General features: G+C 36.5%; 1 protein-coding gene across 7 annotated transcripts in view; it reads left to right on the top strand.

Annotated features, from left to right (window-relative positions):
• LOC116842008 (innexin shaking-B) overlaps positions 1 to 23,532 on the top strand; it is a 64,080-nt gene extending 40,548 nt beyond the window's left edge. For 6 of the 7 annotated variants that reach the window (XM_032810621.1, XM_032810626.1, XM_032810620.1 and 3 more), the window contains 4 exons: positions 13,478 to 13,697; positions 16,991 to 17,280; positions 19,391 to 19,644; positions 22,785 to 23,532. In XM_032810621.1, the coding sequence (XP_032666512.1) occupies positions 13,478 to 13,697; positions 16,991 to 17,280; positions 19,391 to 19,639 (759 nt within the window). In that variant the 3' untranslated portion in view covers positions 19,640 to 19,644; positions 22,785 to 23,532. Of the gene's footprint in view, positions 1 to 384; positions 2,939 to 13,477; positions 13,698 to 16,990; positions 17,281 to 19,390; positions 19,645 to 22,784 lie in introns of those variants that run through there. The other variant, XM_032810625.1, reaches the window with a different exon arrangement.
• The last annotated feature ends 579 nt before the right edge of the window (positions 23,533 to 24,111 follow it).

Raw genomic sequence — 24,111 nt, 5'->3', positions numbered from 1 at the left:
TCATATATGTGTAGAAATCTTTCTGCAAACTTTTTCGATATTTTTAAGCTTCCAAATGCAGATGCGAAGGTAGAGCAATGTTCTTCAAAATTTTTCTGTTTGGAGCATCCACACTTTCGGTATATACAAGTTGCGGAACTTTTGGATTAGGCAAATATTGCGCTAACTGACAGCTTGAGATTTTACATTAAAAATTTTTTGTTCGTTTTCGTCACGTATCGAGCAATGTTCCTATTTATTTCTGCACATATTTCCGTTGCGTAAAAGCATTTGTAATTCTGTATACTAATACGATGTAAACTTTGCAGAAAAATATCAGTGTTCTGTCGGTGAAGTTTTCAGCTTCAGCATCCCCTTAACTGTATTAACCTCGCATAATTCAGCTACACAACGAGCTGAAACGCACGGGATTTTACGGCGGCGTTAAGCCGCAGCTATCCCCCGAGCTTCTGGCTGAACGAGGCGCGCCGTCGAGTGTTATTTATCGCCACGCACGTGGGAGATCCGGTGCAAACATTTTCGCGCGCTATCGAGTCGCGCGGACGATAAACTTTGACTTGCTGTCAATCGACGCTCGGCCGAACACGCTGACCCGACGCAGTGCAGACGCCCCCCCTAAAGATAATATAAGTTATGTATTTAGCATCGAGGTCAAGGGATGCCCCTCAAGTCCGGTCAGTCTTCTGACAGCCCGCATCCGAGCCTCACGCGCCCGCCTTTCTTACGCGACTCCGGTGCGATCGTCTTCAATTCGCGATCGCCCTTTTCGGCCGGGTTCTATCGTGAATTTCTCTCATGTTTATTTCACATGCGGGAAGGGACACACCATTGAGGTGCCTGTGTTAATCAAGACCGGTGGTAATAAGAGAGGAGCGAGAGACTACGTATGGTCGCGCGGATACGTGAGAAGTATGTAGATTATAGTTTTCCCTCTCTCGCGAAAGATGGCTGGACGAAACGATATGTTGCGTTGCGATTTTTCTGACGCATAACGCGTGTCCGTGAAGAGGAGCAGGACTCTGTAATTATCACGCATAAAGCATCTTTACGGACGAAAGGCGTAAGAATGTAGCGAGGTGTGGTCGTGCGACAAGTTGCGTCGAGTTAAGCCGCGATTTTTCCCGCCGTGACCGACTAATCAAGATGCAAAATGCGTGTGCGGCGCACGATGAAACCGCAAAGGACAAGCTAAATCGACGTGTTCCGCAAGGTGCACGGAGGAATGGCGTTACTGCGCGTTACACTCGAGGCAAGATATAACGTTATATCGTACGTGGAGCGCGGCAGAAACCGAGGAAAAGAAGTGAGCGGGTGAAGAGGGTGTGAGGAGGACTTTCTCCGTCGGAAAAGCAAACAAAGTATCGTGCGATTTTTACGACGGTTTAAACGCCCACAAAATGCACGCGGTATACGCTGTTCCCGCGAGCCGACCTCAAAACTCCACGGAGAGAGAAGTCACGTGGACTGTCCACCCTTACGATTGCACTCTCTCACGGCGATTCTTTCCTCGCCTATCCCCGATACTTTAAAACGACAATCTCGACCTAGTTACTCTCTAAAGGCAAGATAAAAATTTGGATCCAACAAACGGACTTGCGAGAAGAATATCCTGTGCACTTTCTGCACGAATTAATTCAACAGAAATTAATTCCAAGCAATTGAGAAATCAAGGAATCGAATTATTCACTTGATATCAAGGTAAAATAATTGAAAATTGAAAATCCACTTCATATCAAGACGAAATTATCAAGAATCATCGAACTATCACTTGATATATTTCTCAACCTAAATATATTTGAGCCACCAGAAAACACTAGAAGTGATTGGATATCGCGGTCGACGCGCGAAAAAAGTTAACAGATCTTGAAGGATTTACAGTAAAAATATACGTAAATTTCTTAAGTAATGAACAATCGAGAGAAATTTATCATCTTGATATATTTCACAACCTAAAAATATTTGAGACACAAGGAAACACCAAAAGCGATTTGCTATCACAATCGACGCGCGAAGAAGACTAACAAAACGTCTCCAAGAGTTTATTGCTCTATAAAAGCAAATCTACGTGAATTTTTTCAATTATCAAGAATCAAATTATTCTTTTAATATATTTCTCAACCTAAAAATATTTGAGACACCAGAAGTGATTTGCTATCACAATCAACGCGCAAAAAAGGTTAACAGAAGTTTTCCAAAAGTCCATTGTTCTACAAGAGCAGATCTACGCGAGTTTCTTCAATCGTCAAAAATCGAATTATTTTCTTGATATATTTTTTAATCTAAAAATATTTGAGATATCAAGGAACACCAGAAACAATTTGCTATCACGATCGTCGCATGAGGAAGACTAATACAAGGTCTTTAAGGGCCTCCTGTGCTATAAAGATAGATCTACGCGAATTTTTTCAACTTCTTCGGAAACAGAGAGGACAAGGAGACGTCACGAGAGGCACGATTGCCAGGCAGTCGCGAAAGAAATATAAAAGAGCGAAAGAACTCTGACCTCTGGTCGCGCGAAGTCTCCGATTTGTGATGTAACATGCCGCTGATGCTAAAGATGATTGACCTGTTCGGCTCGATTCGATCGCTCTTCAAGGTGCACCGGATCGTCGAGGACTCCATGATGTTTCGGCTGCACTATCGCGCCACCGTGGCGGTGCTGTTGTCCGGCTGCCTCACCCTCGCTTGTAAGAGCATCTCCGGCTCGCCCATACATTGCGAAACCACCGGCTCCGTCGACAAGGTCGTGCTGGAGACCTTCTGCTGGCTTCACACCACGTACAGCATGGTGCACGCCTTCAACATGAGCCTCGGCCAGGCCGTGCCGTATCCCGGAGTGTCCAACAGCAAGGGTGAGGGAGCACACGGCCACACACCCAACCCGTTGGTCAAGCAGCACAAGTACTATCAGTGGGTTATCTTCCTCTTGCTGCTGCAAGTAAGAAAGCAACTGCTTCTCTTTTGGATCTATCTTTCTTCTGCTCTTTTCAACGAGATTGTTCATTACATGTTCCACTTTGATCTTCTCTATTGTGTACGTAGAAAAAAACTTTGACTGGATCCACGAATTTCTGGTGAAATATGAACGACTCAGAAATTCCGATCGAAGTTATCAGATTTCAATTTAAATTATCAAGATTTTCGGTTAACTCTTCTAAATAGAATTTTGTAGTAGTCAATTAACATTTCTGAATCATTCGTATTTCAATAGAAATTAGTTCATTCAAACAAACATCTTTTTCCGTGCACTGCAAAATTTAATATATTTCACATGTTCCAATTTATACACTCAAATTTTTGAGTGTATAAAATTTAACACAAGGCAAATGTGTTAATATATAAATAGCACAACTTATTCGTATACTTTAAAAAATATATCATTACACATGTTACATATAAATCACGTTATTTTAATAATGAGAAATGGTGAATATGAATTCTCAACGCAGAAAAATCAATATAACACAAATATATACATATAATATGTTAAATTAACACACGAGAATATATTAAGAATTTAACATAAAAGTTTTTTTTACACAGATAGATTTCAACATGAATACAAAATATTTTGTTAAAACGTGTGTAGAATTATATTACGTAATTATCCAAACAGACTATCACACGGAGAAAAATAATTTTGCTCTTTTAGCAAAATCGTTGTTGCTACTGCATATTCGTAGTGACATCAAAAAAATTTAGTTGATTTAACTAGTTTTACAAATTATTCGTTATCAGAGCAGAAGTAGTTTCGTTGCTAGGATAGAAAAAATTTCTTGAGTATATTTGTCTTAAGAAACACGTTAATTTGTTATTGATGCAAAATAATGTATCCTTACACGGAAAAAGAGGTTTGGTTGAATTAACCAAATATCTAGTCGAATATGAACGATCCAGAAATTTCGACTGAATTAACCCGAATTCTGTTTAAGTTAACAAGATTTTTGGTTGACTTAAACAGAATTCAGGTTACTTCAATCGGAATTTCTGGATCGTTCATATTCGACTAGATATTTGGTTAATTCAACCAAACCTTTTTTTCCGTGTAGCAAATTTATTTGCTATCGGAGCAAAAGTGCAATTACTTATATAAATCCATCATGGTTCTTATAGCAAAATAATTTGTAGATTCAGCAAATTATATCCAGCAAATAGTGATTAATACTCTTAGCAAATCTTTTCGCTGTTCATGTAATAACGAAAAGATTTTGCTAGACCAGCAGAAAATTTGCTGGGCCAGTAAATTATTTTTCTCCGTGCATCAAGACGCGAAGCAATTAATGATGGAAATTTTATCATTATTTTAATTACATTTATGAAGCCAATATAACTATACGGAATTATTCAATAAAATTAAATCATACAATAATGTAAATTGTTTATTATATTAAGGCAGCAACAAATTTTTTAAAAGTTATATATATACTTAGATTTTCATATTACATTTAGGGTATGATATTATTTTAAGTAAATTTTAATCATTCTTTTCGTTTTATTTCGTCATTTTATGTGATAAATATAAGTGCCACACGTACCGCATAAAGGATATAACTTTTACAAATTAAAAGTTGCTATCAAATTTACATGCATCTGTCTATCTATAGATTTATGTAATTGTATAATAAGAGATTATAAATTCCGCCATTGCGAACAACGAAGTTATTTTTATATTTAACTGAAAACATTGTTACTGCCATAAGCTTTATCTTCGAGATATCGATTGAAACTGAGCATTGTCGCTTCACGCTTTTATTAACCTTTAGACTGCTGGGAAAACCACTTTTGTGGCTTTGCACAAATCTGAAAATTCTGCGTCATGTGTATGTTACTTATACAGAAAAATTTTTGAGAAAAAAAACACTTTTTTAATGAAAAGTACCGGCAGCCTAAAAGTTAAGGATATATGGTTCGTATAGTTCGTATAGTCGTTGCAAAAAGTAATTCGAAATACATTAATAGTTTAATTTTCTATATAAAAATATACGTTGAAAAACAACATATTTTTACTTTAACATCACCCTCTTTTTATAATATATTTATTTCATTTTATATTATTTGTGAATTCTGAACTTTTATCTCTGAATTATAATAAAATTGCATACATTTTTATAATATTCAAAGTACATATATATGAAAATTAAGATTTTTGTCATTATTTATCTTTTCCTTTGCTAAAGACAGCATCACATATTTCCACAACAGCAAAAATACTTCCAAGTAGCAGAAGAAGGTTAAATGTCGTATTAACGACGTCTTTAACGTGAATAACACGTCATTAGTACATCATTTGATGTCATCATGTTTGCTGAGGCTTACACTTCACAAAGTCAAATAACTTTCGATCCAGACTGTGAATCAACGTCAAACTGTTCGTATCATTTTTCGATGCAATATGCATTAACTTGTAACATTTTTACATTCTTAACAACAAAGGATTGTGGCGCAACGACGTCGGATGGTTTCGCACCTAAATTGAGATAGTCGAGAAATTCGAGAATCAAGCCGCGAGGGAACGGCGTAGTACCGTTGGCGGCGAATGTGCGTATTCGTTTGTCCGTGATTGATAATACTTGTTCATAACGTCAATTCATAAATACAGGTTATAGATAGTTCTTCCTTTAAAATGCATATGTACCTTCGATGCTATCTTCGATCGTACCTCCGCCTCCCATACTTCAAGCATTACTCGTCTTCGCGCTCGTACAATATCGCCCTTTCCCGCTCCTTTTCCCGCTCCTCCCTGCTCCTCGCTATCCTCTATTTGCGCACATGCAAGGTTCCTACAACTCTCTCGTTCCCTGATTAATCGCGCATCCGCCTTTTATTTTCGCAATTGATTACTCGCGTATCTGGATGCGTTCGCCAGATACAGCCTGACGCGGGGCATCTATAACGCCGCGCCGCTAATAAATTGATAACGCAATTACCTCTCGCCGGTAATACGATTAGTGCGTTTTTCATGAAACCGACGATGCGATGTTTCAAGGAAAAAATGCATATTTCTCCGAGCGATCATATTTTCGTCGCGAGAAAGAAGAGGGAAAGTGAGATAGATAGATAGAGAAAGAAAGAAAGAGAGAGAATTAATTTGAAATTTTTAAGAGACAGAAAAGATTTTCATGAATTTCATATGAAATACAGGGAATCACAAACACAAAGGCAAATCTAAATGTTTGTTATTATTATAGAAGCCTTATAAAGAATGATAACAAGAAATAGACACAAAAAAAATATAAACGTAACATATAATTTTCATTTATATATATATATATATATATATATATATATATATATATATATATATATATCAAGAATTAATTTCAGATTAAAGAGAGAGAAATATTTTTCATTGATTTCATGCGAAATTTGCGGAATCACTAATGGAAAGGCGAGTCTGAAAATTTATTATCATCCTAGGACAAATCTTTTAAGAAAGATAAGAAGAAATAGATGCTGAGAAAGAATATATAATGAAATTTTCATTCACATAAAAAGTTAATTTGAAATTAAAGAAAGAGAAACAATTTTCATCAATTTCACGCGAAATCCGCGGAATCACTAACAGAAAGGCGATTCTAAATGTTTGTTATCATTCTAAGGCAAATCTTCTAAGCATGATAAGAAGAAATAGATGTTGAGAAAGGATATAAACGTAATATATTATAAAATTTTTATTCGTAAATATATAAAAAGTTAACTTGAAATTAAAGAAAGAGAAATAATTTTTGTTGATTTCACGCGAAATCCGCAAAATCACTAACAGAAAGGTGAATCTGTATGTTTATTATCATTCTAAGGCAAATCTTCTAAGAATGATAAGAATAGACGTTAAGAAAGGATATAAACGTAATATACAATGAAATTTTCATTCGTATAAATATAAATTTGATATCAAAGAAAGAGAAATAATTTTCACGCGAAATCCGCAGGATCTCTAACATTAAGGCGAATCTGAGTGTTTAATCACATAAATTAACCGCTTTGTACCACGTTTATTTTTACGCGCGTTAAAAGTAGCGTTACTAGTACGCGTCTTTGTCCGTCCCGTCCACCTTATGTGTCGTGTCGGAGGGCTGAACTCTTTCGCCTTGTTTAGCTAAATTTACTCGGGGCTAACGTCACAGCCAGGGAAGTCACGAGCAAGACGTTGTGCGCGATCCTCCTCTCTCGAACACGGCTTATTATTCACGTTACACGTAATTACATGTAAGCGAGTCCGGCTGAGTCCGCTGTGAGTCTCGTAAATTTGTCGAAAACCACTTTCATCTTGTTACAGTTGTATCTACCAGCAAGTAGTGCAAGCGGCGAGGTTATTAAGTTTTCAGCAATCGTGAAAAACGACTGCGAAAGACGATCCTTAACGAATCTCCGCGTTTCCGCGAGGATCAATTGAGGAGAAACGAAAATATATTTCTTAAGGAGTACAATTTCACTCCTTTTTTAACTCTGGTTTAGCATTTGTAGCTCAAATTGATCCAAACGAAAAATTAGAATCGCGCAATTGTTAAATTTTGGTTTAAATTATTGCAATAATGTTATTATCGTACATACAAACATTTTTTATTTCTGTGTAGAATCAATCCTACATAAAAACTTTTTTCACAAAAATAAACCGCCTTCAAAAACCTGGAAACTGTCTTAAAAGTCTTAAAAAGTATGAAATAATTTTGACTCAATATTACTATCATAATATTCCAACAATAATAGAATAATAGAAAAATAATAGAAAAATTGATGCGAAAAATTGACTGATTAAATCAATAAAAATACTTTTAATATTTATCTCTCTACAATTATATTGTTAGTTACCTGATTTGTCTTTCTCGCGCCGTCTTCCAACGTCGTTAGGATATTAGAATTGTGGATATTAGGATTATAGATACATGAGAATATTGATTCAAAATTATATCATATTTTTTAGGATTTCTGAGATTTTTAAAGAGAGACTTATTTTTGTTAAACAAGTTTTTTATCTCGTATTGTTTAATCATTTACTAGAAGTTTGTTTCTAAAGTTAGCAAAAATATTTTTTTTTTAAGTTAGTTAAAATAAAAAATTTGGTCTTTTTTATATCTTTCTAAACAAAACTCTAAATATTCTCGGATTTTCTCAGAACGAAGAGTGAAATTATTCAATTTCCATATGTTATCTCGACAAACCCGGATAATGACACTAATCTAAGAATCATGTAGAAGACATGCTGACTAGGTTACAAAATATTTCATTTCAATATCTCTAATTATTTCCGAATTATGAAGAAACGAACAAACACTTTTAAAGGACAAACTGAAAACTTTCTTTTTTTGAAGCTGATTAAAATCAAGTGATATCCAAGAGAGAAAGAGAGAGAGAGAGAGAGAGAGAGAGAGAGAGAGAGAGAGAGAGAGAGAGAGAGAGAAAGAGAGAGAGAGAGAGAATGTTAATCCAAGTGCAAATAATTTCTGCAAAGATAACAATATTAGAATACTGTATCCACATTGATGGTAAAAAAAGTAAACGTATTAAAAACTATGTTATGTACACAAGCAAACTGAAACTAATACTAAAAAAACTAAACTGATAAACGTATACCAAAAGTTTTGGTCCGAAGCTTTTCCAAAGACAACAATTTTTTCCTTCGAGCAAGCAAAATTTTACTTCTTTATGTGCAGAATCAATACACTATCTCTTCTCCATATACCTTAAATTATCCATCTTAAACTCCACATAATGGAAATGCGATATGTTAAAAGTTTGTTTTGGCATAAACTTTGATTTCTCATTAAAGTGCTCGCGCACGGTAACGCTAATGGTCTCGCCAAGGCATTGCGATCTTGTGTCTCGTCGGTCTGAGAGATTCACTCGATACGTGAGTCAAGGAAAGTAAACTCGCTTGTTTCACGTGCGGTACACATAGCTCACGCAGCTGCGCTCGTCGCCGTGAAAATCCGCGCGGAGTTGCGCGCGGTTTAATTGACGTCGAGGTTGCCTTATTTTAGCGCATTTTGTTTGCGGAGTAAATATCTCCGAGACAGACGGACGATCGGCCGCGCGAGTGTCCGAGTGTATTTGCATATCTGAAGGGACTTATGTAAATCAACGAGCTTGAATATTGAAAGGATGATATAAACGGCTGCTCTCCAGAGCCGCGGGGTCAGCGCGGATGTAGTCGCGTTCGATCCTCCTTGCCGGAGGTGGCGCCGAGAGGAGAGGAGAGGAGAGGAGAGGAGAGGAGAGGTGAGGTGAGGTGAGAAACAGATCTATTTTCGGTCACACATTTTCCCTTCTCTCTTTACGCGCCTCAGACGTTGCCTCTCGCGATAATGCTAAAAGCTGCGAATCGTCTTACAATCGCTCCGACGAGCGAGCACCCGTTTGTTTTACGTTTCTTCGTGATCTCGTCAAGAGCGAGGTCGGACCGATCCCAGGAATCTCGTCGTTGATACATAAACGTCTGAGCTGTCGAGTGAATGATGCAATTTTCGCTACGTTCTACCTCTTTCGCAACATTCTACCTCTTCTCTGATTTTTCCTTGATTTCCTCCTGACACAATAACATACAACGAATCCGTGAAATTTCGTCATTACGCTCGTTTATGTTTCCCCCGTCAGTGTAGTGATGTCTGCTCTCTAAATTTTCTCGAGAACAATTTTATTCGAAATGTATGGACTGACAGAAGCCAAATCATTCGAATTCGAGCGATTTTTCACTCATATTGAGGGAACTTTCTTTCAAAATTGAAAGTATGATGTATACAAACCGACATAATAATCTTAATATCCCGATTCGAAATTTTGATCCTATATTAAACCTTGAATTCTACAATGCAGCTAAGTTAGCAAAGTAAGTTTAATTCTAACAATATTTACTCTTATTTTAACTCTGATGATGTCTAAAATTTCCTTTTTCACTTTCTTTAGCGTCAAAATAAATTGTATTATAGACTTCAGAATACCAAAATAATATGATGAATGAAATAATGAGGCTGAAAATAGGATCAAAATTTCGACACAGATTAAATAGAATCAAAAGAGATTGATGTAAGTTTCAGAGTATCAAGATAGGTGTTGAGTGGAACAGTAAGGTTGAAAGTAGGATCAAATATGTTTCACGTAATTAGATTATTAAAATTTTATTAAATTTGTCAATTGCAATTTTTTGAAGAGTATGTCTTATTGATTTATTATTTACTGGTTACCCAAAAAAGCACAAATAACGTGTCATAGCAATAATCTGTTATTGCTTTGATAGCTTTATTTTAAGGGGATGTTCTGATTTAAATAATCAAGGAAGGAAATGTTTATGAATTTTTTCTTAAGAATAAAGATATTGGATTTTGATAATACTCTTGATTGTTTTAAGTACAAAAAGATTATTTCTTTATTAAAAAAAATTTGGAGAGTTTCGTTGTCAAGTGTCGTTAGACGCCAAATTAGTGAAAAAATAATTTGTAATTTTAAAGTGCCGCCATTTTGTTAAACTTCGATTTTCTGCATATAACAAAGATTCACTTCCCAGAAAATTTAATACAGTTTTTCTGGTCTCATTTGTTTCAGAATATTACGCGACCTGTAATGTTATCCATTCGGCGATGCTGCGTCCAGCACAAAAAACCTGGACGGCGTTTAAATTTTTTAAAAATAATTTTTTGAAAAACCCAATATTGATATCTTCACCCATTTCACTGAAAAAAATTCGTGAACACCTCTTATTTTTCTTATCCAAACCAGAATCTCCCCTTGATATGTCTAGATAAATATCTTTTCACTTATCAGAAACACACGTGCACGTTTAGAAAATATATTAGAAAATATATTATTATAACCCAATTACAACTTAGTTAAAACAGACAAGATAACCATTACGCGCGGTACAATTATGACTATATCGGCGGTTTGTGTACGTCTCACTGAGACAAACTCGTCTGACCAACTCAAGCATTCATGTGATTCCGGGTGGAGTGATTCTCACTTGTTTTGAGTGAGATTTTACTTCGAGAAATTTCGAAACTAGATTGTCTCTCGACGCGCGGAAACTACTGACTCGCTGACAGAATGCATGCCGGAAAATCGACCGATGTCCCGACACACTTTACGCAGTCGGCACGTACTGCCGGTACGTTACATATTAACAATCATCCGCGTCTCTGTCACTTTCCGTAAATTGCAATTTAGCTCGAATTTTCTGAACGCTTGCCAACACGTCGTCGTCGTCGTCGTCGTCATGGGGAGCGACGAGGAGCGAATCTATATTCGATCGCATACTACGACAAGCACGATCCGAGGTGCCTGGCGGTAAGCCAGAAAGCTTTATATACCGTGAGAAAGGATTTACTCCCGCATCCGCGCCTGTTCCCGATAAGTGCATTGACATCGCATCGGAAATTCTAATACGGGATAATGTCGCGCGCGCGCGCGATTCAATTAACCGCGCGTTTATTCTCGCCGACATCGTGACGACCGATACGACGTACGCTGGAGTGCTCCAGAACGTGCTCCAGAACGAGAACCAGAGAGGCGTGATCACGGCTAACGTAGCCTAATGAAATGCTAATGACAGACGGGCACATAAAACTCGACCACAGGATATTAAAATTATGACATTAAATGTCGATCTTTCATTTCTGACCATAAGCTGAGTGGAAATATCTATATCCGGTGTTCGATGTCGAGATGTTAAGAAGGATAAATAAGTTTATGTGTCGTAGGAAAATTTCTCTGAGCGTAACGAACTTCTTCGGGAACGAATTTATGGAAATCAAGAGAAAATGATTTTAATTTTAATGTGAGACATATAAATATGACATCTATTGATTATGTGACGAGATTTTTTTTTCTTGTGGAATTTTATGGTGGATATTTATTTGCAGTAACGTTCGTTATGTTCTGTTGACAGTGTTCGAATTAAAAAACAAGAACTGTGTAAATTGAAAAAGAAAAATGTATTTAAACGTAGACATAAGTAACACATAAGTAACAATTAACAAAAAAATGAAGTATATAATATTTACATAAAACAAAAAATAAAAAAGTTTGAATACATAAATTAGATTAGTGTTAAAGATTTGTCATTTTTAATCAGCTTCAAGAAGACGAAATTCTGTTTGTTTGTGTATTCCCTTATAATTCTACCAGAGAACTATTAAAGATTATTATTAGAGATATTATTTGAGATTATTATTTGAGATGAAATTTTTTGTATCTTGTTCAATATATTATCTACATAATACTTAGATTAGTGTTATTATCCGGGTTCGTTCGGATGACCAGAAAGTTAGGTAATTCCATTACTTTCTTGAAAATCCACGAACAACTAGAGATATAAGACAAAAGTTTTCTTTTTACCCGACTTAGAAAACAAAAACTCTTAGAAAATATTGTTTTTATATTCTAACTTCCTTTTCAGAAGTAAATATTTCAGCAAAAGTGTGCGCTGTAAAAAAATTTATACAAACTTAAGGGATTATTTTTACATAATTTTAGAATAATATTATTAATATGGTATTATATTCACCTTAATTTTAGAATAATATTGGAGGTATATAGGGATATTGAGTCAAAATTATTATATACTTTTTAGGGCTTCTGAAGTTTTTGAAGTCGGTTTATGTTTCCTCAAGAAATATTTTTCAATCTATTAAATTCTCCTAATTCTTGTGGGAAGTTTGAGTATATTATAAGATATATATAAATAGGAAATTCTCATCAGAGATGACTAAAAAAATACTGACCGATATTGTTAATTTTATCCATAAAAATGACTAATCCTTCGAAATTGAGCAATTTCGTTTCCTATTTTATTTAATAAACACCTTTTGTGCACGAACCTGATACAATCTAATTCGGAGCAGGCTAACAAGAAAAGATCTTTGAAGCTCCGTTTGAAATTTATTTAAGCCGTCTAGATTACGCGGAGAGGGTTCCAGCGCGAGACAGGATACCGATAATTCAACAAACCGCCCAACCAATTTAACAATTACACAAATAACGGCGCGGCGGCGCACAATTTTGCCGCCGCGCCGCGATAAAGGAGCAGCGATTCGAAATAATTAAAGCCGCGCGCATTAAACGCACCTCATCCTCCTCTCCCTCCTCCTCCTCCTCCTCCTCCTCCTCCTTCTTCGAACGAGAGGAGGCGTAGCCGGCAATTTTTCCATTAAAAATTCATAAAGTAGAACTCGCCCCGCAACGTGCACGCGCGCGCCTGAGCGCCGGCCGGTCGGCCGGCGGCCGCATTGTCTTAATCAGCAGTTATCAGGCGCAGGGTATACAATAATGATAACTCGTTTCGTACTATCGACGCGTCGGTTATGTATTACACGTAAGTAGGTCCGCCTACCAGAACTCTCCGTAATATATCAGCTATTGGCCGATTCGTCGCTATTTATTCACTCGCGGTTTCCTTCTCCCCCCCCTCTCTCTCTCTCTCTCTCTCTCTCTCTCTCTCTGTCTCTTTCGTTCTCTCTCTCTCTCTTTCCTTCTGTCTCTCTGCTTGCAGGCGATCCTTTTTTATACGCCGAGATGGCTGTGGAAAGGCTGGGAGGGTGGCAAGATTCATGCCCTCATGATGGATCTCGACATCGGGCTCTGCTCCGAGGTGGAGAAAAAGCAAAAGAAGAAGATGCTGCTCGACTACCTCTGGGAGAACCTTCGCTTTCACAATTGGTGGGCTTACAGGTACTACCTATGTGAAGTGCTCGCGCTGCTGAATGTGGTCGGTGAGTAGTCCACTCTTCCTTTCGGGGGCCGGCGACGCGCGCGCGAAGTCCTCAGTCAATGTTTGACTTTCTCGATCGGCAACGCGCGCACGCGTTACAGCATCCCGAGTTTCGCACCGGTGCCGTAATACGAACAAATTCCGGAATTCGCCGGGGCCCGTTAGCCGGCAAACATTTCGACGCGTTCCCTTCGTTTACGATCGATAAACATAAACCAGTTATGCGTACGGGGGCAGGGGGAGCTGATTTTTTAGGCGTTTTCTCTTCTCTCGGTTCGCCGTTGAGCACGTGTACGTGTCTATATTGCGGTTGGAATTGAGAAATTTACGGTAATGACGAGCGGAACGATCGATTACGGGCTGATTTCTCGGCTCGTCGATTTGCAATTACGAAGATGTGTCACGCCGCTCTTGATATTAAAATAACACGAGTCCTCAGAGGAGTCCGTTTGAGACCCCATTTCTTCATCCATTTGTGAATTGAGTGAGTTGCATCTTGCGTCGGTTCTCTTATTGGCCTTTTTTGTCTTCTATTGATCGTACATTTGTGAGCCTTGATAGTTCATTCATTTTTGGATCTTTTTTGTTCCCGATTGGTTGAAATAATTTCTAATAAATCAAGAGGGGGATTTGTCGGCTGATAAAATCGAGAAAGCGAGTCGACATTTTGTAACGTCCCAGATAGACAAGTGTACGTGGATATGGCAGTAACTTTATTAGCGGACTTGTAAAGATTGCATCTCTTGTGAGTGGTTCATATGAAACTCATATTTATTTACATAGAAATTTATCAGACAGAAATCTATTATACGAAATAGAAATACGAAGAAAGAATACTAAAAAAATAATCAAAATTTGCTTCAATTTCATGTAAAGTAAAAATGTGTAATATGAAAATCTGTGAGCGGAACTTTTAGTTAATTTGTTGCTGCAACATTATAACAAAAAAATTACATTACTACACACTAAGAAAACAAATTTGGAAACTTATTTGTGAAATAAAAGTTTATTTCACAGAAATAAACTTCTCACAATCTTACAATCTCACTTCTCACACTATCTCACAAAAATAAACTTTATATTCTATAGAAAAATTTTCAAGTAGTACACAGAGAGAAGTTGCAGTAAAAATTATTATAGGACTTTGTAATCGAAGAAGAAATCGACATTCTACAATAATTCACTATTCTTTCATTTCATATTACTTGCATTTTAGAAATTGAAATGCATTATTAAAACACTTGTTATGTTTCTAGAAATGAAATTTACTATGTTCCTTAGCAAGATAGACCTTACTGAGAGTTTATTCGTGAAATATTAAAAACAGTAAAATTGGAAAGAATTTGTATAAAAAAAAACTATACTGTTCTCTCCGCTTCAAAAATCTGGAGATCATTTTTGTATTTTTAAATAGAATATTATGATTATTTTACTTTTGAGTATTTTATTTTATAACGCTTTCTCATTAAGAGAAATAAAACAACTTATGACAAGTTTTTCTTACTGTATGGTATAAATTTAGAAGTTAATTTAATACACGCGGCATATATTTGCTTCATAAATATAATTAAGAAAATTGTACACACTTGTACATAAATATAATTAAAAAGATTGCATACAGTTTGTACACGTCACGATAATCGTGAAAGTCTATCTGGGATACGCCGCGAATCTTTGAAGAAGATTTACCGTGTGTCGGGTTTCCGAAATATACTGTAAAGAGTCGTTAAGACGGCGTATTTGCGTGCAGCGCGAATGAATTGGTTTGAAATTTCACCGACGACGGCTCGTCCGTGTGCGTTCTCGTGAGTGTGGAGCGTCCGTACAGCCGTGCGCGAGAAAAGGAAGACCCCGGTATAATGAGCATTCGAGTGAATGAACGATTCACGGTAAAAGTTGGCAGCGATACAGCTGGCCATCGCCGTTCATGAGCCCGACTGCTTGATTGGCTATGCGATGGCTCGTCAATTTTGCGCGATGCCTATTGTGTCTGAATCACACGGGCGTCGCGATTATTCACATGCAGACGAGTAGTGCTGCGGAGATGCAAGACGCGAGAACAAATGGAATAATTCACGGTTTAATTGCGAAAATACCACTCGACATTTCCTGTGCCGGACGACGGAATGTGTTCCAAAAAATTGTCGCGACATCTCCTCTTGGCGTTCGCGAAACTAAAGATCAAAAGGGAAATGTTATTTCCTTTAGGATTGGGTTCCAATCATGTCGGCGAGACGAATCTTTCGTACTAATATCGATGTAATTGTTTAATTACTTAATAAACTTGTGTGTGTGTAACGAGAATCCGCCATTTGTTGTCCTTAATTCGTTATACAAGGTGAGATAATAATTATTACCTCCTTGAATATCTTCGAAAGAGAATATCTTCGAATGAGAGTAAAAGGAAAGTTTTTCTATACATGAATTTAAATAGGAAAATGTTTTTCTATATATTTTTTTTTATAAAAAATAACGAGTCGTAACTAATATCCTCAATTTCAAGAACTTTCCTTCTTTAACTCAAATAACTTTTAAAGGACACTTGAGAGTTTTTAAAGTATCGTAACTTTAATGATCTTGAATTATCTTTTATCATAAGTCGTTGTATTCCTGCTAATAAGCGCTATCAAAAGATAAATACATAATCATAACATTCTATTTGAAAAAACAAAGGTAACTTTCGAGATTACACGGGGAGAATATTATAGTTCTTTTTTTCATATAAATTCTTTCTAATTTTACTATGTTTTTAATAGTCCAGGAATAGACTATTAGTAAGATTTGTCTTGCTAAGGAATGTAATAAATTTTGCTAGAAACATAGCAAGTGTTTTAAGTACATTTTACTTCCTAAAGTATAAATAGCAATATAAAATGAAAGTATAGAATTACTGCAGAATGTCAATTTACTTAGTTACAAAATCCTCTCTAGTACTTTTTATCTATAAAACTCTCTCCGTGCACTTTACCTGGAAAAAGAGAAAAGAAAACATTACCGCTATTAAAATAAAATAGATGTAATATAGAATAAAATAGATTAAATTAAAATAGATGTTATCGCCGCTTTTGCCGTGTAATTTTTATTAAATAAATTCTTTTTTAATTCTCATATTTCAAAGATACTCGAGGTGATAATGATTATTATCTTACCCTGCTTGAGCATATAACATAAAAAAGATAATTGCTACGGTAAAACGAAATGAGCGATTAAAATACGCTTTGAAGAGAGAAAAGAGAGAAAGAGAAGGGAAAGTAACGAGAGAAAGAGCGTAAAGCGACGAATACATTGTCGCAGGTCAGATGTTTCTGATGAACCGCTTCTTCGACGGCGCCTTCTTGACCTTCGGCATCGACGTGCTCAGGTTCCTCGAATCCGATCAGGAGGACCGAGTGGACCCGATGATTTACGTCTTCCCACGAATGACCAAGTGCACTTTCTACAAGTACGGCGTCAGCGGGGAGGTCGAAAGGCACGACGCCGTCTGTATATTGCCTCTGAACGTCGTGAACGAGAAGATCTATGTTTTCCTCTGGTTCTGGTTCCTCTTCCTCGGCGTGCTCAGTTTCTTTACGGTTTTGTATAGGGTTAGTAGTCTCACGATGCGAGAGTCTCGTAAATTTCGCGAGTATCGTAAATAAAAAACACATGTCCGTGGACGCAGACAAAAGGACGACAAGAGAAAGAAAGAGAGAGAAAGGATAGGAGAATGCAATTTCTCCCACATAACCAGCATTCTCCATTCGACGAAGTATGTTACTTTTTCATTTTTCGATAAAGCAATGTTTACGCTCCGAGTGAAAGAGAACGGTTTTTGAAAGAAGTTAAAAAATAACAATAACAATCTGTATATCTCCAAATAAATAGACAGTGTTTGATATTAATCGATTAAAATTTTATTTGACTAAAATAGCCGGTGCATCAATAATCAAGGTAAATCAATCGTTATGTATGTAATTACATGAATAATTTAATCAATAGATGAAATTAATTATTAATCAGTGTATCAATAAAATCAATAACATCTAAGTTTAATTAATAATTGATTTCATTAATCGATTAAGTTATTTGTAATTTTATATATAATAACTGATTAATTTTAGTCGACTAACATTTTAGTCAATTTAAGGGAAGTTCTAGTGAAAATAGTCAAAAAAATTATAGGTGTTTACGAATTTCTTTTCAGGAAATGAATAAAGATATTATAGAGTTTTGACCATATCATTTGTCATTGTTTTAAGTATAACAAAATTATATTTTCATATAAAAAAAAATTGAAATTTCGTCATCTAGGTTTCTTGTCAGTTTGTGTAAAATTATATATTACCTCGTGTAAAACTATATTAAATTGTATTAGGCTCGTTAAGCACTATATTAAATTCGCCGGAGGATAAATCTTTGTTATATGCAAGAAACTGAAATTTAACAAAATGGTAATACTTCGAAGTTGCAAGTAATTTTTCTTCTTTTTCCCTTTCTTATTTAGTATTCCGGGATAATAATTTTGGAAATTTTCCAAATAAATATTTAGATTCATTCTCCAACATACAGTTTTTAAATTTTCTTGTTCCCATTTGTTCCAGATTATTATACGAGCTATAATGTTGTCCGGCCGACACTGCGCTAAGCACAAGAACTTGGACAGAATTTGTTTTTTAAAAATAATTTTTTCATACTTAAAACAATGATAATTAGTGATCAAATCCTTATATTGATGTCTTTATTCATTTCTTTAAAAAAGATTCGTAAAAGTTTCTTATTTCTTGGCTATCTCATTTTTATGTGATTATCAGGACCTCCCCTTAATGTTCAATATTGCAAACATGTGTTGTCTGCCAAATACCGTAAAAAGAATACACAAATTTGGCAATAACTTTATCCTGGTCAATTTGTAATAGTTGTATCTCTTATGAATAATTTCTATATTGTGTCACATGGAGCGGTGAAATAAAAACAGAAAAAATTATCAAAATTTACTTAAAACAATATTATGTAAAATATAATATAAAAATCTGAACTTTTAGTAAATTTATCGCTGCGTCAATGTAACAAAAAATTTACATTATTGTACGATGTAAATTTAATGCAATATGTTTAATTTAATACGATATATATTAGCCTTATAAACGTAATTTTAAAAAATGTAAAGCTTTCATCATTGATCGTCTCGCGTCATGATAATCATAAAAGTCTATCTGAATCTGATTAAAGAACCAAAAACTAATTAGAAGATTTAAAGCAGGAGTCGAGTAGTTGTTGGTCGTGCGGAGAAAATCTCACTGTAAAATAACTATGAATATTTATAATTTAATGCACTTAGAACGTTTCGTGTATAATAAAAGGTAACGATCGGCCCGTTAGCAGCCTGCTTTCACTGCCCGAGTCGAAATTTTGATCCTACTTTCGACCTCAGTATTTCATCTAACGCTTACTTTGATACTTTGGCGTCTATATCAACCTCTTTTAATTCTAATTAACCCACTGACTCTGGCAAGAGATCCCCTTTAGAACTTCTTTGGAAAGTGGTATCTCGTGCATTTTCTGCTACCTAGAGACGCCAAGTGGAACTTCAGTTTCACACGTGTATTAAACACAAACTGATCCTTCAGCGTGCACGGGTGTTAGAAAGTTCAGGTCGACAGTAGGGCTAAAATTTCGACTCGGACGCATTCGCGAGCTTACATCTGTTTGCCCCAGATACTGATAATTTTCTCACCGCGCACGAGGGTCTACCTGCTGCGAATGCGGTTCCGCTTGGTGCGGCGGGACGCGGTGGAGACGATAGTGCGTCGCAGCAAGGTGGGCGATTGGTTCCTCCTGTACATGCTGGGCGAGAATTTGGACACCGTCATCTACAGGGACGTGATGCACGAATTGGCCAACAAGCTCGCCTCAAGGCATCACCACGGCGTGCCGGGAGTGAAGGGCGAGCTTCAAGAAGCCTGATCGAGGTGAGCGCCTTTCCTCGGCCTCTTTCGTTCGCGTGGGTGGCATGTGTTGGCGTGTATGTGAGTATAGGTGTATGCGTGTGGGTGTGTCTGTGTGTGTTCGCGCACGTTGTGGTCGTTGAATACTCGCTCTTTATGACACTGGCATTCGGAGGCGCATTGAATTCTTAAGGGATTGTCGATCGCCCACGTGATGTATGCGCATACGCCGGATAACGTGCGCATCCTCGCGCATCGAACCGTAAGCCGATTTATTCCGGTATCGCCGACGCTGAGACACAACGCTAAACGCTACACCGCGACATTACTTACGACGCGACATGCACGGCGCGCGCGCGCTCGGCCCCGCAGAAATGTTAATTTCTCGCAGCTCGGTGCACAAAGTCGCGTAAGGTCGCCGTAAGGAAAGAAAGGTATTCGCGGCCAACAATCGATTGACTCGCGATAATGCGTAAATCGTTTCGATTAAGTCGTCAACGCTGCGCGTGAAACATTAATTAACGTCCCCGAGTTACGCGTAAGAAAGTCATTCCGACCGCGGGGACAAGTGAGACGGGATTAAATTGGCGTAAAACATATTTTTCATTTGCTACAGAAAGAAATATACTATTTTTGTTAGTCGCGTAAGAAAATAGAAGACGGTTGCCCTTTTCATTTCTGCACAATTAATTACAATTACCGAGATAGACTTTCATGCTTGTCATGACATAAGAGATTAATGACGGAAACTTTATAAAGAATTGTAAAGTTTGCATTATTTATTGAATTAATCATTAAATTTATATCATAAATTTATGTAAATTTTCTATTATATTTATATAGCAAATTTATTAAATGTTCCCAGTCAGCATCAATTGACAATATTACATTGATTTCTCATTCAGCAATAGAGTTTGTAGTAAAATTAAACATTTTAAACTTGATTATCTTAATGGTCAATTGAATATCTTCCATGAAAAATTAAGATCTTAATTCCCAACTGAGAGAATTTCAATTGTGAATTAAATTCTCAATTCTTAATTGATCTTCTCCAGCTGAGAATTTAAATTTTAATTCTCAATTTAATTTTCTAAATTATGTATTAAAATTATAATCCTAAAATTAAGCTTTAATTTCGTTAAAATTGCAATCGTAAAATTGTAATTAATTACTTAAAACCCCTACTTAGCAAATGTAAGAGTACACACAAAAAAATATTATTCTATTGCTAAAAGAACTGATTATTTTCTTACCATTATTTTTTAAGTAATGGTTACCTTCAACAGAGAATATTTTCTCAATAAATATACTTATTAAAGCACAAATTTTAAAGGAAAATTAATTTTTATGTACACAAAAGAAAAATTTTTATCCTTTCTACAAGAGAATATTATAAAACTTTATTGAAGAAAAAATTCAACAATATATAGTAAGCAAACCGATTGTTTGAAGTGCTAAATTAACCAGAACATAAAATATATTTTGAATAAATTTGATGCTTAAAAAATAAAAATGATGAACTTATAATAGATTGGTAAATATATAAATTTACGAAATATTTAAATGCAGAATATATTTTTCTATATATGTAATATAAACACATGCTATACATAATAGTTACATTGTTGAGTGGAAAATTATAACATTGATGTAATGTTATTTTTACGTTTTACTTTTTATTAGATTTTAATTGGGTTTTTATTAGGTTATCTCCAGATTTTTATATTACTTTTGCATGGCATAATATTTTGAGTAAATTGTAGTAATTTTCTTTCGTATTCCTCCTTTTCGTAACTCTATTCTATCATTCTATGTAATAAATATGAGTGCCATATGAACCACTCGCATGAAAGTCTATCCAGACAAACTTGCATAGTCACAGGGATATTGACCAATTGTGTGTATAACAAAAGTGTGTGATACAAAAGACATCCTTTTATTGCGCAGATCATAATTGGTTGATCGTCTTATGCAAATGCAACACGCGATCACGCAAGTTTATTTAGATAGGCTTAAGGGGCCAGATCAATGTAACGCTCTGAAAAAAGCATATTTTTGAGAATCAAAATTGCAAAAATGGATCAACCGAATGTTTCCAAATATTATATATTAATGAAGTAACTATTAAACACTATATTACTATTTTCGTTATATAGAAAAACCTATAAATAAATATGCAGTCACGACTGCAAAAAATATCGTTGCAATCGGCGGGAAAGATAGCGTCTGTTCTAATGATCTGAGATAAAAAACCGAAAAGTTTTCTATATAATATGCTTGTAGTTTGGAAGATAAACCTAAAAAGTTCAGAAAAACATTAAACTTAATATCTTTCTTAATAGTGTAAAATAAAAAGATGCGAAATTTGGATATTTAATTGTTAAACAGCTATTGTTTCTGCAATTTTCGTTCTACAGTATAAAATTTAGGTTCATCCTCCAATTACAAGCATTATTTAAGAAACTTTTTATAATATACAGAATATGCATGCCGCATATTTATTTATAGATTCTTCTAAATAACAAAGATAGTAATATAAAGTTTAATGGTTATTTAATTAATATACAATATTTCAACATTCGGTTAATCTCCATTTTCGCAAAATTAATTCCCAAAAATACGTTTTTCTCAAAGCTCTACATTGATCTGGCCCCTTAAAGGATACAATCTTTACACATGGGGACTACCGAATTTGCTGCTAAATTTACGTACGCCTGTCTGTCTGGCTAATAAGTCTAGAAGAGATCCCAATGTCGGTATTCTGAAAAAGTGTGACACACTTTATTTGCCCCGTCAACCTGCCCCGGTCTTCCCCGCTTGCGATTTTGCACGGTGCGGTTTACGCGATTTTTTCACGTCCGCAAGTATATCCCATGGGAGTTAACTCGGCGCGCGCGTCAGACAAACGCGTCCGTCCACATCGGCGAATAACGATAATGGCAGGCATTTCGAGCGATTTACGCGGCCGCTTCGCGAGGGAACGATGCGCGCCGGGCACGTGCGTGCTCGGTACGTGCGCGCTCGCTCACAATTTCACCTGCCATAACTAAGCAGCCCGGAGACGCGTGTCCCGCCGCGACGTCCATAGATCAATTGAGCGTGTCCGATGCGATCTACGCAATCGCTTCACCGCGCCATGAGTCGGACGATTATTATTGTTGCAGGTTGCCTCGGAGGGTCGGCACGTTCGATTCGCTGCCGCGGTCCTGCCCTCGCCCGCCGTCCGCATCGCGCATCGGTCGTCGACGCATCCGGGGACGCGGGACGTGCGATCGCGGCCGGAGCCTGAGAAGAAGAAGAAGCAGCGGCGGCAGAAGGGCCGACGGGTCTTCTTCAAGGATCCGCGGATCCGGTCTCGCCAAGAGGCGCGTCTATCCTCCTTTCCGCCGGCTGTTGCTTATCGAGCTCGCAGCGATGCGACGATAGCGCCGGAGATGTCGGAGACGCGTCCCCTGTACCGCGCGTCTTCGCGTCCGACGATTCGCGGTGAGATGTCAAAGAGAGACAGAGAGAGAAAGAGAGAGAGAGAGACAGACAGAGAGACAGAGAGAGACAGAGAAGAGAAAGAAACGCGCCGGTCATTCGAGATTCTCAGGGATTGGTGTTCTCTTTCTTGCACTTTTCCCTCTCTCTCTCTCTCTCTCTCTCTGTATCGAACGAACGAATTTACCAATGTAACTTCGACGAGTCCGGATTCCGATGCTGTGCGAGAGCGATTTCGGAGGAACGGATGATACGAGTGTGAGGTATCGTTGATGCGTTCTTGATATTTCGTAAAAAATTCCAATCTTCTATAAAATTTCCATGGAATTTATATAAAATATTTCAATTTTACATATAATCTTTATATAAAATTAACACATTTATAATCTTTATATAAAATTTCGACTTCATAGATAAAATTCACATAAAATTTGCATATAATTTCTCTATGAAACTTTATATAAATTTTATACAAGTGTTATAGAAATTTTCTATAAAATTTCTACGGATCTGTGAGAAATAAAAAATTGCTATGGAATTTCTGCAAAATTTAATATATATAAGATGTCTATAATATTTATATAAAATTCACATAAAATTTCTATGAAGCTTTATGTAAATTTTATATAAATGTTATAGAAATTTCTGCGGATTATCTGTGTGAAGTTAAAAATTTCTATGGAATTTCTGTGAGATTTCCCACAAAATGTCTATAACATTTATATAAAATTTACATAAAATTCATGGGAGAGTTTCGGCTTTACACACGACGCTGCGAAAGACAGCGATAAGCATCTCGTCGAGACTTGCGTCTGGATGCTATAAATTATACAGATCACGCTTCCACGATTCTTGCGAATCTCCGGAGAGAAGTTAAAGCCGCGCGTCTGCATTTTGCATCTCCGTCGCGACTCGTACTTCCCGTTGACAATGAGAACGCGACGACCGGCGCGCGGTCTTGCCGTATCCGCGGCAAGCGCGCGGCCAACTGAAGTCGTCGAAATTATA

This window comes from Odontomachus brunneus, unplaced genomic scaffold (genome assembly GCF_010583005.1).
Source record: "Odontomachus brunneus isolate Ranch 3 - 2012 unplaced genomic scaffold, Obru_v1 Obru_scaffold_020, whole genome shotgun sequence".
In the NCBI taxonomy this organism is placed as follows: Eukaryota; Metazoa; Arthropoda; class Insecta; order Hymenoptera; family Formicidae; genus Odontomachus; species Odontomachus brunneus.
This window is presented reverse-complemented; position numbering and strand designations above follow the sequence as displayed.